This window comes from Tachysurus vachellii, chromosome 24 (genome assembly GCF_030014155.1).
Source record: "Tachysurus vachellii isolate PV-2020 chromosome 24, HZAU_Pvac_v1, whole genome shotgun sequence".
NCBI lineage: Eukaryota > Metazoa > Chordata > Actinopteri > Siluriformes > Bagridae > Tachysurus > Tachysurus vachellii.
This window is the reverse complement of record NC_083483.1, coordinates 13502578-13523898: the sequence shown is the minus strand read 5'-3', so window position 1 is coordinate 13523898 and position 21321 is coordinate 13502578. Positions and strand designations below refer to the sequence as shown.

Sequence of the window (21321 nt, the reverse complement as noted above, 5' to 3'; positions counted from 1 at the left end):
AAGCTGGTTATTTTCCTTCCAAATCGAAAACATTTCTTTTCAGAATCGTGTTCATTTCTGCTTCCATATTCCTCATTAAAGTGATATTAAACCATAGAATCAGTTTTTTCGGTTCCTCTTTAATCCATTTGAGGCTTTTTCACATCATTGTTGTTTCATCCTGAGCTACAATAACAGGATTAATACAAAAAAGGTTCAGTTACATAAAACAATAGTGGACTATAAGATTTTTTTTTCAGTGTGTGTGTGTATGTATATATATATATATATATATTACTAATAAATAAATAAATAAAAAATTATATATATATATATATATATATATACATATATATATATATATATATGTATGTATATATATATATATATATATATATATATATATATATATATTATATAAGCACATTTTATTCATTTTGGTCTCACTAATGACCATATATTCATGTTTACCACCTTCACCTTCTGTGATTGGTCAGAAAGTCAGTCTATAATACGACATCATATCTACAGCAACAGCTCATCCACAAAGATGCTCCATATAATCTAATAAAAAAGTGATCAAAGTGTGAATATTTAAATGTATTCAAATGTATTTCTGATCTGGTGAAACTCTGGTGACATTTTATATAAAAATTTTTAGATGGGTCTTCAGTGTCTGAGCTTTATAAGTGAGATAAAACTGTAAATTTAAGTTTTCCAATTCCTGACCATTTGTCAGTCCATTTTGTGGTTGCAGTGTAACATGGTGAGCTTACGAGATGGGAAAAGAGACCAACAACTAGAACTGTTAACATAACTGTGATTATAAACGGTTCAAACGTATGAAGTGTTGTTCACTAATAAATCTTTCATTGTAAATATTAGTAAAATCGCTGGGCTAAAACAAAGGAATCAGACACTTTGGGATGTGATGATATTGTGATGGAAACAGTAAATTAGCTTTGTAACATCACACAACCCCAATTATTATTTCCAGACTTTCAGTAGTTTATGTAGTGGGACTGCACAGCCACGTCGTAACATATTAATAATAATTAGATTTATACAGTAAGAGAATATAATAAGGAGTTTATTAAAATGGTCACATCTCTGTATCTATTCATTGCCTTTAACAAAAGAACAACTTGAACTTTCTTGGTGTAACAGGTTCACAATGTGGTCTCATTGTTAATTGAACAATATTAATAATATTATTTAGTTCCAAAGAAATATATGACCAAATCCTCTTGTACTCCTCCCACGAAAGCCACCGAGTCAGCTTTATCCCTGCAGTGTAGAAAAACAACCTCCAGACACGGGACACTTCCCTCTAGTGGAGATGCAGAAGCAGGGAGTGTAACGCTTCTCACTGACTATTAACAACATTTAATATATATTAACAATGTTAGTGACTGAAATCTACATCAAAACAGCAAAGATTTTGTTTCCAGTGATAGCATTTTAGTTTGAATTGCCATTAAAAAAAAAACACACACATTAGTACATTTATAAAAAAAACTCGTACATTCATAAAACTCTATCTATCTATCTATCTATCTATCTATCTATCTATCTATCTATCTATCTATCTGTCTATCTGTCTGTCTGTCTGTCTGTCTATCTATCTAATGACTGTGGCTGTGGCTTTTTCCATTCATAGCAGCAGAGTTCATCTCAGTCTAAATACTGAAAAAGAGAAGAAAACAGTGTCAGTGTTAGACGTGAAAAACACAGTAAGACACAATAACAATTTTTTTTAATGTGACGTTAAATGAAACTAGAGTTTGCTCTTGTCTTTGTCATGTCTCACTCCACAGTGGTGTTTAATATGAAAATAGACACTCAGGACTTTGTAGTCTCGAGATTGTAGTGATATATAATTTCTGTTTTTCTAGACTACTAGACTCTGTTTTTCTAGACTCTAGACTACTAGAGACGATATATTCATAAGTAAAGGTCTGTTTTTTCCACACAAATGTTTGTTTCTTCAAAGTAAATGTTGATGTTGATATCAAACCCATTTCTGCTCTCTGAGATGCTCCAAATTTTTGTTCATAAACATCTAAAATTTGAAGGTGTTTATCTTGAACCGCTAAAATTCAGTGTAAGATTTTCAACAGAAGGAAAAACACACGTCTCACACTGAAAGACAACAGAGTCCTGACTCATTATAGATCAGACTTGTGGAGATAAAATCATTCGTTTGTTTACACTGATTGAAAATGTCCTATAAGCTGATTCCCAAAACAATAACACACCAGCGTCCTAGTGTGTGTTCTCAATACCTAATGAGAAGATTAACACTTTTTTATAATGTCCTTTGAAATTATATGATGTTAGCAGGAAACACAGCAGATCCCACACTCACAGAATTATATTCCAATATAATATACACTTCTCTTTTCCCCCTTAAACACATCTGAGTTATTTACGCTGCTTCATAACGTCGCCTCAGTTCATCTGCCTGCAAACCACGTTTCACGTAAAGAGTTGAAAGGTAAAAACAGCCAGCCTTCCTGACGATGTCTACAACCTCGCTAGCTAAGTGCGATTTCCTGTGGTTCCTTCGTACATGTGAAAATAAGACACCAAATTTTTTTTTTCTTTGACACCTGTATGGTGCTTGACACAGCCGTAGAAGAAAAGTCTTCGGATTTAACGATAGGAAACTTTTCTACACATAGGAATGAGTAGTTGTCAGTAAAAACTGAATTCACTACAGCATTAAAATAATTCTAAATGTATTAGAAGAATAGAAGCCTGTATTACTGTCACATATATATATATATATCTTTCTTCACATATCCCAACTTTTGGAGTTTGGGGTCAGAGCACAGGGTCAGATGTGATACAGCACCACTGGAGCAGTGATTATTAAGGGCCTTGCTCAAGGGCCAAACAGTGGCAGCTTAGCAGCCCTGGGGCTTGAACCATGCTCCTCCGTTCGACAACCCAGAGCCTAAACCACTTGAGCCACCATGTGGTGTGCTCATTAACATCAAACGATTCTTTAGAGCATTTAATATTTTTTAAATGAAAACAATTTTTAAATGGAATACAATTTTTTTAATGGAAACTGAACATTTGGAAACTGGGACACGGTGGATTAGCAGTTTGCGTGTTTGCTTCGTACCTCCACCCTCTGTGTGTGTGTTCAGTTTGCATTTTCTTCTTGTGCACTGGGTGATCTAAACTGTTTGTAGTGTGTGTGTCTGTGTGTGTGTGTGTGTGTGATGATGATGGTGTAAAAAAGATGAATGCCTGTTTGATCTTTTAATGCAGTAGACAAATCTTAACAAGATCAACAACAAAAAAATAAATAAATAAGAGGACGTAAGACAAAATCTAAACATGGGAAGGGATTTCCTGGGCCGGCTCGCATTCGAGATGGACTCTGTATCGGAGGGAAGTGTGACCTATAGTGGAAAATAGGTCAGATAGGAAGTGACGACACTTCTGTTACCATCACCACAGCCCCAAAAACCAGCCTTTACCTACTTCTATTCCTGACAACCCCAATGTCCAAATCCTAGTAAATGACCATTTTCTTTGCCATCAACCTATAGTTTAACTGCCCCCAAACTCTCTCTCTCTCTCTCTCTCTCTCTCTCTCTCTCTCTCTGTCTCACCTGTCTCACTGTCTCTCTCTCTCTCTTTTCCTCTGTCTGTCTGTAAAAAAAGGTAGGCGGCTGTGGTTTAAAAGCTTTGCAGTATTTATTAAGTGAGAAGCCACAAGAGGAAGAAGTTTCAGGTGTTTCCTTAAAACAATCTACAAATATGGAATGAGAATTTTTTTAATGAGCAATACTTAAAAACACACTGTATATTTTATTCTGCTGATCGAACAACTTGAACAATGTTTTAGACTCATGGTATCTTAAGTATGTAACCTAGTGATCCAAAGTTAATGCATCCAATGTTAGAGTCTTAAGCACTTCTGTACGTCGCTCTGGATAAGTGTGTCTGCCAAATGCTGTTAAGGATAAAAGTCCTAGTGAAGAACCAGTTGTAGTTCTGATGAACAGAACGTTATGAGATCTAATCTCAAAACTAACAATTCTCGCCAACAAGAGAGTCGTTTCCATTGTCCCACCATGACCCGCTTCACCTTTACCTCACTTTGTAGTCTAAATATCTGATAAAAAAACGTGAAGGAAATGGATCAGCGCTCGTACGTCAATGAGTCGCATGCAGCAACAGAATCTGATTCCTTTTAAACTCCATTACACGCTTTTTCAGCTACAACTTGTTCTTGTCTCTACATAAAAAACAAAGAGCTCCAGTGTCGTGCTGACATTCATCAAAAACACTGGAACCTCCGTAAAATGTGGCCAGTTCAGATAAATTTAAAACACTCCCTAATCTGGAAGTCACTTGTGCCATGTTTTGCTCTTCTTTTCCTTTTCAGTCGATTGTTTTAAGAGCAAAAAAAGTACCAGTAACAATCAGTTCTGATCAAAGAAAATATCCATATCAGACTCCGGGGCCCCATGGAAATCGGCAGAACTTCAAGCTAGACGATTCTACAATGAAATACGCCACAAATCGTCTGTAAAGGTAAAAGAATCACGGCGCTCATGTTTTATTATCCGTTATCTCTCATCATATTCACACCCTAAACAATATCTGAAAAGGACTCTTTAAAAAGGAATTTCCCTTTAACCAAAGTCAGCCGGGTCAAAGAAAGGCATTCTTGAGTATGGGAAGACTTCTTGTAAGAGACAGGAAATGGTAACACCCCATTTCCTGTGGGGTTACAGAAAAAAAAAATTGAGCCCTGCATGAAAATGACTTCAAAAGGAAACCTGTCTGCCGTTTATTTCCTTCTGTGCCGTGCACAATATTTTACTCTGCTCGAATACCATCGAATAAAACACAGTGTTTTATTATCCCAAAGTTCACAATTATTTCTGTGTGAATTTCAGAATTACATATAAAAATGTAAGACTGACACAATAATCACACACAAAATAATCCAATAAAAGGAATCCAAAAAAAATTCATCCTTGAATATAGCTGATAAAGTGACATATGAGTAACACTGAACATTTTAATGCAGTTTGGTGATGTTTTATTAGCAGACTGAGATTATGAGTGAGTGAGACTTGTTCATAGTGTGTGAGACAGGTTTAGAGAGAGTGAGTGTGTGAGACAGGTTTAGAGAGAGTGAGTGTGTGAGACAGGTTTAGAGAGAGTGAGTGTGTGAGACAGAATTAGAGTGTTAGACAGGTTTAGAGAGAGTGAGTGTGTGAGACGTGAGACAGGATTAGAGTGTGAGACAGGTTTAGAGAGAGTGAGTGTGTGAGACAGGTTTAGAGTGTGAGACAGGTTTAGAGAGAGTGAGTGTGTGAGACAGGTTTAGAGTGTTAGACAGGTTTAGAGAGAGTGAGTGTGTGAGACAGGTTTAGAGTGTGAGACAGGTTTAGAGTGTGAGACAGAATTAGAGTGTTAGACAGGTTTAAAGAGAGTGAGTGTGTGAGACAGATTTAGAGTGTTAGACAGGTTTAGAGAGAGTGAGTGTGTGAGACAGGACTAGAGTGTTAGACAGGTTTAGAGAGAGTGAGTGTGTGAGACAGGATTAGAGTGTTAGACAGGTTTAGAGAGAGTGAGTGTGTGAGACAGGACTAGAGTGTGAGACAGGTTTAGAGTGTGAGACAGGTTTAGAGAGAGTGAGTGTGTGAGACAGGTTTAGAGTGTTAGACAGGTTTAGAGAGAGTGAGTGTGTGAGACAGGTTTAGAGTGTGAGACAGGTTTAGAGTGTGAGACAGAATTAGAGTGTTAGACAGGTTTAGAGAGAGTGAGTGTGTGAGACAGATTTAGAGTGTTAGACAGGTTTAGAGAGAGTGAGTGTGTGAGACAGGACTAGAGTGTTAGACAGGTTTAGAGAGAGTGAGTGTGTGAGACAGGATTAGAGTGTTAGACCGGTTTAGAGAGAGTGAGTGTGTGAGACAGGTTTAGAGTGTGAGACAGGTTTAGAGTGTGAGACAGGTTTAGAGAGAGTGAGTGTGTGAGACAGGATTAGAGTGTTAGACCGGTTTAGAGAGAGTGAGTGTGTGAGACAGGTTTAGAGTGTGAGACAGGTTTAGAGATAGTGAGTGTGTGAGACAGGTTTAGAGTGTGAGACAGGTTTAGAGAGAATGAGTGTGTGAGACAGGTTTAGAGTGTGAGACAGGTTTAGAGAGAATGAGTGTGTGAGACAGGATTAGAGATAGTGAGTGTGTGAGACAGGATTAGAGTGTTAGACAGGTTTAGAGAGAGTGAGTGTCTGAGACAGGTTTAGAGAGAGTGAGACAGGTTTAGAGAGAGTGAGACAGGTTTAGAGTGAGTGAATGTGTGAGACAGGTTTAGAGAGTGTGAGACAGATTTAGAGTAAGTGCGTGTGTGAGACAGGTTTAGAGAGAGTGAGACAGGTTTAGAGAGAGTGAGTGTGTGAGACAGGTTTAGAGTGTGAGACAGGTTTAGAGAGAGTGAGTGTGTGAGACAGGTTTAGAGTGTGAGACAGGTTTAGAGTGTGAGACAGAATTAGAGTGTTAGACAGGTTTAGAGATAGTGAGTGTGTGAGACAGGATTAGAGTGTTAGACAGGTTTAGAGAGAGTGAGTGTGTGAGACAGGTTTAGAGTGTGAGACAGGTTTAGAGTGTGAGACAGGTTTAGAGAGAGTGAGTGTGTGAGACAGGTTTAGAGTGTGAGACAGGTTTAGAGTGTGAGACAGGTTTAGAGATAGTGAGTGTGTGAGACAGGTTTAGAGATAGTGAGTGTGTGAGACAGGATTAGAGTGTTAGACATGTTTAGAGAGAGTGAGTGTGTGAGACAGGTTTAGAGTGTGAGACAGGTTTAGAGTGTGAGACAGGTTTAGAGTGTGAGACAGGTTTAGAGAGAGTGAGTGTGTGAGACAGGATTAGAGTGTTAGACAGGTTTAGAGATAGTGAGTGTGTGAGACAGGATTAGAGTGTTAGACAGGTTTAGAGAGAGTGAGTGTGTGAGACAGGTTTAGAGTGTGAGACAGGTTTAGAGATAGTGAGTGTGTGAGACAGGATTAGAGTGTTAGACAGGTTTAGAGAGAGTGAGTGTCTGAGACAGGTTTAGAGAGAGTGAGACAGGTTTAGAGAGAGTGAATGTGTGAGACAGGTTTAGAGAGAGTGAGACAGGTTTAGAGTGAGTGAATGTGTGAGACAGGTTTAGAGAGTGTGAGACAGATTTAGAGTGAGTGAGTGTGTGAGACAGGTTTAGAGAGAGTGAATGTCTGAGACAGGTTTAGAGAGAGTGAGACAGGTTTAGAGAGAGTGAGACAGGTTTAGAGTGAGTGAATGTGTGAGACAGGTTTAGAGAGAGTGAGACAGGTTTAGAGTGAGTGAATGTGTGAGACAGGTTTAGAGAGTGTGAGACAGATTTAGAGTAAGTGAGTGTGTGAGACAGGTTTAGAGACTGTGAGACAGGTTTAGAGAGAGTGAGACAGGTTTAGAGTGTGTGAGACAGGTTTAGAGAGAGTGAGACAGATTTAGAGTGAGTGAGACAGGTTTAGAGAGTGTGAGACAGGTTTCAAGTCTGTCCGCTCTTTCTGCTCCATTCACATTCCTAATCTCTGAATCAGTATCTAGTTTAAGATTAAAGCTGAAATAAATATAGAAGGTTTAAATATCTGCTTGGTTATATGTAGAGATCTGGATTGTGAGTAATCTGCTGTCGTATCACGCAGACAACTGCAGGCCAAAATCAGTGCTTTGTCCACAGTATAATTTGAGGCACCGCCGTTTTTAGCTCTGAGACAACTTTCCCCTAAAAGTGAAGGCTTCACATGGTGTAGAGCCTAAAACCCACAGTGAGGACACTGGGGGACATTTCCACAAGTGTCTCCAGTGTCCCCAGGTCATGATCTTGCTATATCCTTGCACAACGATCTGATCTCCCCTTCAGCCACAGCTCGCATCCTTGGGGTAACCATGGACAATCAACTGTCCTTTTCCTCCCATGTTGCTAATGTGACTCACTCATGTCGGTTCCTTCTCTACGACATTAGAAGGATTCGACCATTTCTGTCCACACAGGCTGCTCAGGTACTTGTTCAGTCTCTTATCATTTCTAGACTGGACTACTGCAATGCACTGCTGGCAGGTCTACCTATGAACGCAATCCGTCCTCTGCAAATGATCCAAAATGCAGCTGCACGGCTTGTTTTCAACCTGCCAAAGTTCTCACATACCACCCCGCTGCTGCGATCCCTCCACAGGCTTCCGGTAGCTGCACGCATCAGATTCAAAACACTGATGCTGGCCTACAAAGCCAGGTCCCTCTTACCTCAAAGCCCTCATCACTCCTCGCACTGCACCCCGCACCCTCCGATCTACCAGCACTGCTCGACTGGTTCCACCATCTCTCAGGGTAAGAGGCAAGTATAGTACAAGACTCTTTTCTGTTCTGGCACCAAGGTGGTGGAACGAACTTCCCCTAGAGGTCCGTACAGCTGAGTCACTGGCTATTTTCAAGCGGCGGTTGAAGACTTACTTATTCAGGAAACACTTCAACTAGCACTTCTTCATTATCTTTTGCACTTTTAAAAAAAAAAAAAAAAAAAAAAAAAAAACCTTTGACACTTTCATTGTAACTTTGAACAAATGTTTTAAACTCATGGTATCTTAAGTATGTAACTTAGTGAGCCAGCATTAATGTATTCAATGTTAGAGATTTAAGCACTTATGTACGTCGCTCTGGATAAGGGCGTCTGCCAAATGCTGTAAATGTAAATGTAAATGTAAATGTCTCAGGGGAAAACTGACCTGTGGACCATTAATCAGATGAAGACAGTCAGGGTGTAAGAACTGATAAGAAAAATAAGTGAACAAGACTATTCTTCTTCCTGTCTTCTCAATAACCTTATCTCTTATTGCTAAATAGTGAAAAGTCCATCCATCCATCCATCTTCTGTACCATTTATCTTACAAAGGGTCATGAGGGGACTCAGGGGACTTGGGGCACAAGCTGGAGGACACTCTGGACACACACACACACACACACTTTCAAGATACCAATCAGCTACAACGCATGTCTTTGGTCTCAGGGAGGAAACCAGGGAACTGAGAGGAAACTCCACACACACTCAGGGTAGAGGTAGGAATCAAACCCCTAACCCTGGAGTTATGGAACAAATGTGATAACAACTAATCTAAAATTAGAGAAGTAAAAACAAAATACACGTTTCTTTATCAGGGACGAGTCCCGACTCATCATTTTGACACTGAGAAGCGAACAAAAGACAACGTTATAGAAAGTGTCTTTACTCCTTAAAACAACATCCTGCTGTGAAAGCTTCAAATTTTTTGTGTTCTTTACAGCAGAGTGTTTAAAAGGTAACGCTCATGTGAGAGAAGCTTTCAGCACAAAAAACAAACTCTGCCTTGTTCCAGGTCAAAAGTCTCACAAGCTGTTAGTCGAAAGCAAGCTCAAAGGAAGCCTGTGTTAAACTGCTTCACGGCTGAAACCTCGCCTTGGTCATGTTAGGTTTGTACAGGGGCACAGAAGGGTGTTTTTTTCTTTCTTTTTTAAATTTTTTTTAAAAGATATTTCTGACTGCTGTAAAAGATTATAGTATCTTTTATATTAAATTATATTATATTACATCACAGCACTACTGAAGTCACAAATATATATATATATATATATATATATATATATATATATATATATATATATATATATTATATATATATATATATATATATATATATACATATATATCATCAGACATCAGCTATGCGATCTCGTCATCGTTTCTATAGTAACAGCCCACTCGCAACGACTTTATCGACATGGTGCATTTTTCTGTACGGAGATAGCGCTTTGTAACAATGCAGTACTTTTTCCCAGCATGGGGAAGTCTTCAACCTTCAACCGTGTTGTGGTTTCCTTGCTAGCAAGAAATGAAAAGCTGTGTATTTTTGTCATATTAACGTGAATAAAGACTGGCGAGTCTTTACGATGTCTGACAACATTAACTGTGGATTGTGTGGATTGGATTGAAGAAATACAGTTTGGGATTTTTACACCAGTGTCTACTGACCCTCTCGGAGTACGCTGTTAGCGCCTCTTCATGCACAAACACAGACATACAAGCAGCACGAGCACAGCCATTCCGACTGAGATGATGATGATCTTCTTAAATCCAGCTGCAACAAAGCAGAAATAAAATAATAATATGGCTTTAAACAAAGTGAATGTCATTCATTCATTCATTCATTCATTTATCTTCTACCGCTTTATCCGAACTACCTCGGGTCACGGGTACACCCTGGACGGAGTGCTAACCCATCGCAGGGCACACACACACACACTCATTCACTCACGCAATCACACACTACGGACAATTTTCCAGAGATGCCAATCAACCTACCATGCATGTCTTTGGACCAGGGGAGGAAACCGGAGTACCCGCAGGAAACCCCCGAGGCACTTGGAGAACATGCAAACTCCACACACACAAGGCGGAAGCGGGAATCGAACCCCCAACCCTGGAGGTGTGAGGCAAACGTGCTAACCACTAAGTCACCGTGCCCCCCCCAAGTGAATGTCATTTCTTACTAAATTTAAAGAATGAACTAAGCTTATATTCTTCAACATTTTTAAGGAAGATAATTACACCCTTACCTGTATAACCAACATGAGGTGTACGGTTCATCTGCTAGCCACTTTGGGGGCTCAGGGGCCCAACTATTGACCTTCCGATTGCTGGACTAACACCTTAACCTCTGGGCTACCATGTCCCCATAATCAAGCTGTCATTTTTAAAAATAAACTTGTAATAGTATTTAATCTATCTATACTTGCTGTAATGTACCTAAAAGTATGTTTTATTTTGTTTCCTCAAGCTTTCCATTGAGAAGATTCAAGACTAGCACTAACACGACTCACCCCTGTTCAGTGTGACAGAAACGCTCGCATCCAGGCCCTGATGGAGCGCCGTACATGTAACTTGCTCCTCGTCCAGCAGTCTGGACTGAAACTGTATGGTGGTGACCACCAGTGTAGTGCCGTCTCCCTGCTGGTAAACCGAGGTCTCGGAGGCCGCCAGCGTGCGGTTATGACCCTCCACGTTCCAGACGAGTTCTGTAGGAGGACGAGACACGGCTGAGCAGTTGGCCTGGATTACCCCTTTCTCCGTGGTGGTGTAGCTCACCTCAGGTTTGGGCAGGACTGTGAAAAACAACACAAGTGGCCATGAGGTTAGTCGAGTCATTTTGATGACATTTTGAAGGTTTTTTATTCTATATCTCTCTAACAGATCAACAGTATTGATATAACCTCAAAACTATCAATCATTGAGTCTTTCATGACATGGAACACAAATTTCCATTTTTATTCCTGCTTTCCTACTAAACATGTAAGTCGCATCTGTTACAAGACATCTGTTACATGGTCTACAAGAGAGAACCATGACGCACAGTGTTTGGGAATGAAAAACACAGGTTGTGAAAAGACATGAGACTGTGTGAGAGGATGTGATCCAACCCACTGTCTGGAGGCACAATTATCCTCTATTGACAAAAGCCATGCTGTTTAGGCTAACATTATCAGAGGAGAGACACAGAGGACCTCTGTTTCCAAAGAAAAGTGACACAGCGATGGCAATAGGCATCGGTCCAAAGCAAACGCCTTTCAATCAGTCTTCACAGTCACACTCTAGCACAGATCAGGATAATAGCTAGTGTTTGAGCCAAACAGCAGAATCTACTGTGTAGATGTTCTGTGGTCTGAGCAGATTAAAAAAAACATCTGTTTGATGCAATTCCAAGAATTTACTAATCCGTTATACTTCTCCAGGTACTCAACTTTGCACGTATCAAGTGTACTTTGTGCTGTTAACCAACAATTGGCTAAAATCCTCTCCCCATCAGTCAACAGCTACCAGTTGGGGAGGGTGAAGTCTAAGGCTATAGTTTCTGCGAGACATGTGGTGCTGTGTCGTAGGACAGCATAGTGCTGTTTACCATCTTCCACATACATGAGCTCACACATGCCTATGATTGGTCGAGCTCTCTTTCCTGCGAATCACAGCGAAGCTAACCAATTTCCCATCACAGATAGCTGTGTTATTGTCGGGATTTGAACTCGCTATCTCCTGAAGATTTTCTGTAGCTATTCAAATTCTAGTTAACTTAATCAAGTTAATCTAGTTGATTTAGTTAACTTTTTCCCAAAGGAAAGGGACATGTTTAATTGGTTTTTTCTTGCAATCTTGCAAGTAATGCTAATCCTTGAATTTATCCAGATTTAAGTGTTTGATCTGCTTAGTAAAGCTTTCAGCCATTCTTGTACAAATTCCTGTCACTCCTTTATTTAGGAGGAATGTATTTTACTTTTCCCAACGTAACGTATGTCGAAATCCAGAGCGTAAAATAACAGCACACGGAAATAGATGATGGGGAAAGAACAGAATCTCACAGCCAACAAATTTTAGTAAGAGAGACCTCGCCAAGCTAAATATGGAGTGTAAGAAGATTTGTGACCAGTAGCTAACCCACTGCTTTATCTCTTTTTATTGTCTAGAAATGACAGCTTGGTTATATAATGACTTCCTTTTCCTGAGCGCTGCAGCAGAGAGAGAAAGTCGCATAGACTTGCACAGACTCACTGTCTCTTTTTCCGACACATACACTATATAAATACACCCACACACACATATTCACACAAACTTGCAAAAATGCCCTGAACAACAAGAATTCTTTCATTTAAGACAACAAAAGAAATGCAACAAACTGGCTTTGACCTGATACACCGAAAAATCAGGGTGCATTATTTAAAAATAAATAAATAAATAAAAGATTTAAGTTGAGGAAAAATTATTGACTTTACTGAAAAATGAAATCCACATGTTGAAAAATGAAATCCACTGATTTTTTTATATAGCGTGCATTTTAAATTAGATTATTTCTTTTGAGGACATTTTGTTGTTCTGGAAGGAGTCTCGAGTGTTAGAGCTAAAGATTGTCTGAGCTATTGATTGTTCTACCAAGGGAAACTCTTCAGGAGTTTGTGCCAGAGAGGGAAAAAACAAGGGCTGGTAAGGGTTTGAGAGTTTATAGCTAATATAAATGATAACAAATGGTCCACGACATTCAGTCAAATGATCTACTACCAAATCACTCCACCTTGTGTTGTGCCTGTTCTCTTTGTGCCTGTCATTTAGTCGTACCGTAGACAGCCAGACATGCTGTGACGCTCCTCAAGCCCTCGGGGTAGGTGTGGAAATCACAGGTGTAACATCCCTCATCCTCCATTTGGACGGGGTCAATGGTTAACTCGCTGTGTCCCAAAGTCTGGCTCAGTTTCACCCGCTCCCGGAACGGCAGCTCCACGATCGGTTTGCCGTTCTTGGTGTAAGAAGCCACAGTGGCAGTGTCGCCCTGCTCCTCCGTTTTCCTCCACAGTATCTGACGAACCTTTTTGGCGAGTGCATAAGTGCACGAAAGTGCCACATGCCTCCCATGCACTGCTGTCTTGTTGCCTACCGACTCTGCTTTTGCTGAGAGAAAAAGAAAAAGAACTGTTGAGTTTCTACTCATGTGTTCACTGGATGCTTAATGGTTCTAGCTTTCCAAATAGGTTTTTACCTGGAACCTCTGAAAGAGTTTCCTCAAGGGGCCAAAACAAAGAGCCAGATATAACATTTACTATTGGGAAAGCATATTTTGGATGAGAAATGTATATGCGCTGGACAGTTCTATATAAATGCCAGGAGAGACGAGGGTTTTAACCACTGGTCTTTGATGGTTTCTAGCTTGTAACCATCTGCCTGCTTGTTTTTGTTGTTCCTACTTCTACCATTGGTGACTCATCCATTTTTGGCAATATTTTCACATAATGGAAATATACTGGCCTTTTTTTTTTTCTTAACCCAACCTACTATTTTATTATTTTCTCCCTGGATAGTTGGTCATGGATTAAACAGGAAGTACTAGAGGATGGGACAGGAAGATAAGTTCATTAGCAGGACCTGAATAGAAGAGTACCAAGAAGAGAATAGAAGAGCACTTCCTGTTGTGACCATCACAACGTTCCTCAAAGGAACAATTAAAGCTTATGCCATGTGTTTTCAGGAAACTTTAAAACTTGTAGCCAAGAACCACTATGACCTGTACCCAACATTGCATGTTTGTTCTGTATTACCAGTCATATGCTCTTTTAGTGTAATTTTTGGGGCTTATCTAAGTCCCCATATGTCTAAGTCCCCTATCTCAGGCGTCATCGGGCATCGAGGCAGGATACACCCTGGACGGAGTGCCAACCCATCGCAGGGCACACACACACTCTCATTCACTCACGCACTCACACACTACGGACAATTTTCCCGAGATGCCAATCAACCTACCATGCATGTCTTTGGACTGGGGGAGGAAACCGGAGTACCCTGAGGAAACCCCCGAGGCACGGGGAGAACATGCAAACTCCACACACACAAGGCGGAGGCGGGACTCGAGCCCCCAACCCTGGAGGTGTGGGGCGAACGTGCTAACCACTAAGCCACCCTGCCCCCCTTGGTTAAGATTCAATCATATCCATTATTGTCTATTGGACAATAAAGACGATATTCAGAGAAAATAACTCACCCATGTTGATCTCCTAGCAACCTAATGAGCTGTGTACCAGATGCAGGTAGGGGAAAAATTCAGAAGGATGGGAACCAAGGATGCTCATTATTTTTTTAATCTTATGCTTGCATTTTAATTATAATGGTGACATTGTCTTTGAAGAATGAGAGATAACGGTGTCCGGTAAATTCCCAACTTTCCAGGGGGAAAATGCAGTGAAAAATCGTAACGACCAAAAGCGCAGCCGAGGTCATAGTGCTTGATAAGGAGAATGGAGCCTCCTTTTGAGGAGTCACTAAACTCTGCTTTTACCCTTCACCAACTAGTCAGATAAATTCAGTATTGGCTTTAATTTCTTTATGCTAGATTGGCTAGTTGGGACAATGTGGTGATTGGAGTCAGACAGATTATTTTAGTGAATTGGGTTTCGTCTAGTTTTTTTATACCACATTCTTCAAAAACGTTCTAACGCATTCTTCAGATTGTTCTTTATCCAAGAAGCTGGATATAGTGGAACCTGTTTTAAAGGCTTAAGCTTATTTAATTGACCAAATATCTGTTACAGATCCATTTTTCTAAGCGTGCGGCGGTCAATCATCTCACATTGATATAAACAAGATTAGCATCACCTCACCGTTTAAAAGGAGGCATGTCTTCCCCCACTGCTGTCCTGTTGGGTACACGTAAAACACGCATGTGTAGCAGCCTTCATCCCCTGGCTTGGTCTTCTCAATGGCAATAGCACTCGAGTGCGTTTCCTGGTCGAGGAGCTCCACACCTTCTCTCTTGGTGAGGCTCTCGGGTTTCTCAGGCTGGTAAGAAAGGACACTTTCGTTGTGCAAATCAAGCCAGCGAACCTGTTTGAGAACTTCATTGCCTCCTATGGTCACGTTACATCCTAGTGTAGCAGGGCGACCCAGCGTTGACTGTAGGTGAGCTGGGGCAGTCACTTTATCTAGGATATGGCAATTAAAAGGCATCCACTAATCAGGATTGTGCACTTAATAACAGGGAGTAAATGAATTTATCCACAGGTGATTTCTACCTAAACTTCTGCCTTTCATTCTTACAGCTTTACTAATGATATTAGAGTAGAATTTTTTAATAGCTTATATTCAAATTCAGCAAAAATTAAATGAATAGCATATAAAGTAAGTGAGGTTTTGTGCATAAACACAAAATGCTGTGTAAATTGTAAAAACAAATTATGACAAAAAAAAAAACGTACACATTTCGATTATTCTTGCAAGTTGGCCTTTGTTGGAAGATACTTTAAATAATATGGATCTTTTTAAAAAATTTTTAATGTATAATATTTTTTTTATTTATGTTCAAGTAAATCAAATGTAGTTAGGTGATTATATATGTAGGGCCATACCTTGTAGTGTAGGGAGCAGTACCACAGCTAACCACATGCACACATAGACACACCGACACATTTTAGCCTGGAAAAAAAATAATTTTTACAATTTTCAGAAGTTTTAACACACCTCTTCTTGTTTTAAAGACAACACAGGTAGGCACATGCAACTCCACCCTGAAAATGACTACGGATTTCTGCCGATGTTGACTCAGCCAAGACACTATAATCAGCAGACACATGAAGCAGTTAAGTAAACACCACAGATCTTAATGGATTATCCTGAAAGACTCTTACCATCTACTGAAATCCAAGGTCTGTTATTCCTTTTAAAATTGATCATGCAGTGTCGGTCGTCTCCTTCGCAATAATCATCTTCAGGGTCAATGGATATATATTTTACTGGTAGCCATCAATCTTTAGGAAGTATAATGTCAACATCTGTAAAACAAGTGATCCAATTTAGTCAAATACACTTTTTCAGTGTTTATTATCCTCTAGTAATTTCACACAAATATAGCAACGTTACATACGAGTAAGGAATGTCCTTCGAAAACATGAACATCATCTGTGATTCAAAAGCGAAATAATGAGTGACAAAGCAAAACAAATTCTTTAATGATTATTAGGATATAAAGGCCAAATGTTTGACTTTTAGGAACAACAAAGGCACTAGGGTGTGGTGTTTTACTCCACACGGATTCACCAGAAAACATTCAATTACTCATGACTGCGCTAAGTATGCCATTAGTCAACCATAATGAAAACGTGTAGCCTTAAGGAATGAGGTTTTCAGCTTCCACTTAAATAATTTTGGTAAAACTTTAACAACTATTAACAAACAGCATGTAACTTCCTGGTTAAATAATAGCGCCATAATTAAACCAATTAGTCAGTAAGTGTAGCAGAAACAAATCGAAAGTGCCATGTTGCAAAAAAATGATTACCCATAAACAATATTTTACGTTTCTAATAGTGACAAAATAAATTGTATATTCATTTGTATGAAATCCAACATAACAATTTTTCCAAATTTCTGTATAGTTGAAATGGTAGATCTAAAGTAATAAAATCCTCAATGTGCTGCCTGGATGATTTTTATTTAATCCAAATAATGAGGAGAGAATTCTTGATCTTGTCTACGGTTATTAGGGCTAATATACATGTAATTAGGTGATTATATCTGTAATGTTGACAAAACTGTTAACCCATTAAAAAAGTTACCTCTTTAGTAGTTACAAAATTATTTGTAATTGTTTCTTAATACTTATTTATTTATTTATTTATTTATTTATTTATTTATTGCTACAGTCTTAAAAGTGTTTAATCAAGATATTTCACAAATTCTTTTAAATCCCAAATTATTTGCAATTTAGAATTTATTGTTATTTGTAGTATATTATAGATTATATATAACAACAATGGTTATATGAGAGATTTATAATACAAATTTATTTGGAAAAAAATTATGGACGGGTGATAAGTTTTCATATTCATTTGGTGAGTTCGACTCGAATATATTTCATTTTCGCTATCACTTTTGTATACTCCCATATTTAAGGTTGTATTAATATCAGGACTGTAATGAAGCTAAGCTCTGGTCAGAGAATGAAAATTATTTCACATATTTACTTCATTGAAAAAATGGAAATTAAAGTAGGGTAAAAACTTGTTATATAGGATGTTGGATGTTAATGATATTCAAACTTAATATTTTTTAACCCTTGTATGATGTTCGGGTCTGTGGGACCCATGTTCATAAACATCAATAGTTTTGAAAAACTTTGCTTCCTTGTAAATTTGTTGATTTTTTCCCACTCATAACGTGATTAAATTTGATTTTCCTTTTTTTATTACATTTTAATAAAAAACAACGAAAAACAAGTAGCACTTTAATTAATAAATGTGATGTAATAAAGGTAAAGGGCAAATATTAACCATATATGCTGTTTATATTGCTTGTAATTGGAATGAAGTAAACATCTGTAGAGTATTTTAACATAAAATTTTTGATTATGTTGAACTAAAAACCCAAAAATGCAGCGGGTCGACCAGACCCACGAACACCGGCTGAGTAACAAAAATACGAACAACATACAAGGGTTAAGTCAATAACTTTAATTCAGTAATGCAAAGCTAAGCTGATTTGAACTAAAATAACTCTGTAACACTGTATACAGATGATATCTTCCAGATGAGTTCTAATAAAGCGCCTGCTGATTCTGTCTGTGTGTTTGACGTGTAGTTACGGGAAACAACCTGCACCCTGCTGAAGCTGTTACCTTTCTGCTACTGTTAGAGAACATGTCTGGAAAAGACATAAAACAACTTGAGTCCCTGCTTTCATGTCTAAACTGGCAGAGCAGCAGGACATCAACATTAAGAGAATACAGATTTTCCTTCTACAGCTGAAGAATTAGAGATAAAATGCTTGGAGCCTTCTACATAGACAAATATACTGACTTAGCATCAGGGAATCCTCGCTCCTGCAGCTGAAACCACCAATCTTACCTGAAACGTTTAACCCCAATGTATTTAAAATACATTTTTCTATATTTTATGCTGAGCCCTGCCCCTGCTGTGCTATTAAAAGAGTCTGGTTTTTAACCCCAAGCACCCACACAGCCAGGAAATTCACTCATAGTGGCTTGGTTGTGGTTAGAGCAGCCCCACACCCTTTATACACCTCATCTAAAGGGCAGTGTTCTATCAAACTAAATAGTGGCCTGCTTCAAAATAATAGCTAATTTAAAAGGAACCACAGCAACCAGTGAGAATGCTATATTGAGCTGCTGTTTATTGCGGTAGTAGCCAGCGTGGTTTGGGAAATCGGATGCAGCCTTTGAGAAATCTAATTTAACAGCATGGTTTATGGGTTCAGGCTGTTTGGAAATTAAATAGCTGCGATTCTCTTTGATTCAGCCAAATAAGAAACAAACACATTGTGACAAACGCTGTAAGTCCATCAGAGTTAGGAGTTTAGCAGGCTTTTTGATTACTGTTTTTCTAAATGTAAAAAAAGGATTTCGGGACATTATCATCACTGTTGCTTATTTAAGCCCAAAGTTTCTGAGTCCTGAGCCCTGGTTTCTCTCCACCAAACAGCTTTAGTTCTAATCTCTCACTCTTGTGTAAACTTAACACATTTCTGCATTTTTGCCCAAATAACAATTAAACGGTATGGAAATAAAAAAAAAAAGTCATATAATGCAAAAGGCAAAAGTCATATAATGAATGCATGATATCAGTTAATACAATTTACCACAAATAAATAATAAATAATCCCAGTTTACTCCTCATCACAGTAGGATACTTATTGTGTATTAGATTCGTTAATTCTTTCCCATTTTATCTGATAGAACCACCTGATTAATAAAGATGTGCTTACCGTGTATAAATGTCTGTGCTTTAACTGTTTTACTAAAACAACGCTTACAGACTGTCTTATCCACACTGAGAACAATAATGATGAGATTCAGCTTCTCTGATCACATCAGCAACTACAGATTCTGCAGATCAGAAGAACGCGACTCTTTATGACTCCAAACTCTACTTACTCATCCTTGAGGGCTCAAAGTGCACAAGATTAGGCTCATATTTAAAACAACACCTTTATACAAAGACTTGTGTCTTTATCTTGTAACTGCTGTGTCCTTCCAAGGTTTAAACATACTCATAACATACAAATGCTGCTTTAGTGTCCCAGCTCTTTGCTGCTGAAAGTAAGTTCCTCTAATCCAAATGGCTTGAGGTCTGTTTACATCCAATAATACACAATCACAAAAAACAAAGCCCTTATTAACTATTTGGTTGTCTGTCTGTCTTTCTGTCTGTCAGAATCCATCAGAGCGCCGAGAATATGCTTTAACTCATCAGCTGTGAAGAAGTCTTAAAATTCTTATTTTCTCATTGGTGTGATGTAGTATTCATGATTTCAATGTCATATCTATTAAATATGTTTTCAATTACATTTCATTCAATTAAATTCAATTTAATCATTTTAACATCACTGGAACAAATGCAAGCTTGGCTGATTATTATTATTATTATTATTATTATTATTATTATTATTATTATTATTAATAATAATAATAATAATAATAATAAAATGGAGAAATGTTAAGTAAAGATTCTTTAGTAAACATTTTATTTACTTTTTAATTGCACACTACATATGTGTGTGCAATTAAAGTTTATTTTATTTACTAAAGAATCTAGAATCTTACATTTTAGCCTAAATAGAATTACTCACCTTTATGTGTAGGATTCATCTCACATGAAGTAGAGATCATTAACAGATCACACACACGCACACACACAGTCACACAGCTACATGGTTGCTTTAAGGAATAAAGATCATGACAGGACTACTAAACACTAATCCCTCCCTCTGAGCCGGAGCTGTGCCCAACTTCCTACCTCCCCTATCTTTCTTCCTGCCCTGACAACTTCCGCGTGAACGCGCACACTCGTTCACATGCACACGCGCTCGCAAGCTGCGTGGAAAACTGCCATCATTGCGCCTCTTTATACGGAAACAAATGATGTATAGGCTATATCATAAAAACGAAAAAAAAAAGAAAAAAGAAAAGGAAATATCAGACTGAAAAGAATGAAAAGTTATTTTGTCCATAATATACCCATCAACACATGTACAGAGACTTACAACCTAATGCAGTAGTCCTAACAGGGTGAATTCAGGTATACTGGAACATCACAATGAAAAGGATTCAGTGGTTCAATAAAAATAAATAAATAAAATAAAATAAAATAAAATAAAATAAAATAAAATAAAAGAAAAGAAAATAAAAGAAAAGAAAAGAAAAGAAAGAAAGAAAGAAAGAAAGAAAGAAATAGAATTACTTAACTGCTTTAAGTTCTGTACTAAATGTATTAATGGATATATGTGGATAAACCCCCAAAATGAATTATATACATACTTTAGTGGGCTAAATTTATTATTAAATTTATTAGGAACATCACAATGAAAAAGATTCAGTGGTTCAATAAAAAAATAAAAATAAATTAAATTAAATTAAATTAAATTAAATTAAATTAAATTAAATTAAATTAAATTAAATTAAATTAATAAATAGAATTACTTAACTGCTTTAAGTTCTGTACTAAATGTATTAATGGAAATATGTGTTTTATATACATACTTTAGTGGGCTAAATTTATTATTAAATTTATTTATTACTATTCCTATCAGGGTGAATTCAGGGAATACTGGAACATCATCATCATAATAATAATAATAATAATAATAATAATAATAATAATAATAATAATAATAATAATAATAATAAATAAATAAATAAATAAATAAATAGAATAACTTACTATATTGTCTTGTATTATTAAATTTTTAAACCTGTTTTTGTAAAGTTTTCTTGGTTCACC

The 21321-nt window shown here is 37.8% G+C and overlaps 1 protein-coding gene across 1 annotated transcript; it reads right to left on the bottom strand.

Annotated features, from left to right (window-relative positions):
- Positions 1–1053: 1053 nt before the first annotated feature.
- Positions 1054–20313, bottom strand: zgc:172122 (uncharacterized protein LOC571844 homolog). The gene is made up of 8 exons (XM_060860833.1): positions 20171–20313; positions 16216–16359; positions 15937–16003; positions 15193–15513; positions 13163–13492; positions 10882–11163; positions 10034–10139; positions 1054–1665 (listed from the first exon to the last, which is right to left on the bottom strand). Exons 2-7 carry the CDS (start codon positions 16216–16218, stop codon positions 10051–10053), a joined length of 1092 nt encoding a protein of 363 aa, XP_060716816.1. The 5' UTR covers positions 16219–16359; positions 20171–20313; the 3' UTR covers positions 1054–1665; positions 10034–10050.
- Between the last annotated feature and the right edge of the window lie 1008 nt (positions 20314–21321).

Excerpts from the sequence above, each read along its gene's own strand:
- zgc:172122 (XM_060860833.1), bottom strand. Across the intron at positions 15,514-15,936 it reads ACTGCTCCCTACACTACAAG|ATAAAGTGACTGCCCCAGCT; the intron begins GTATGGCCCTAC and ends GCCATATCCTAG. Across the intron at positions 10,140-10,881 it reads TTCTGTCACACTGAACAGGG|CTGGATTTAAGAAGATCATC; the intron begins GTGAGTCGTGTT and ends GCTTTGTTGCAG.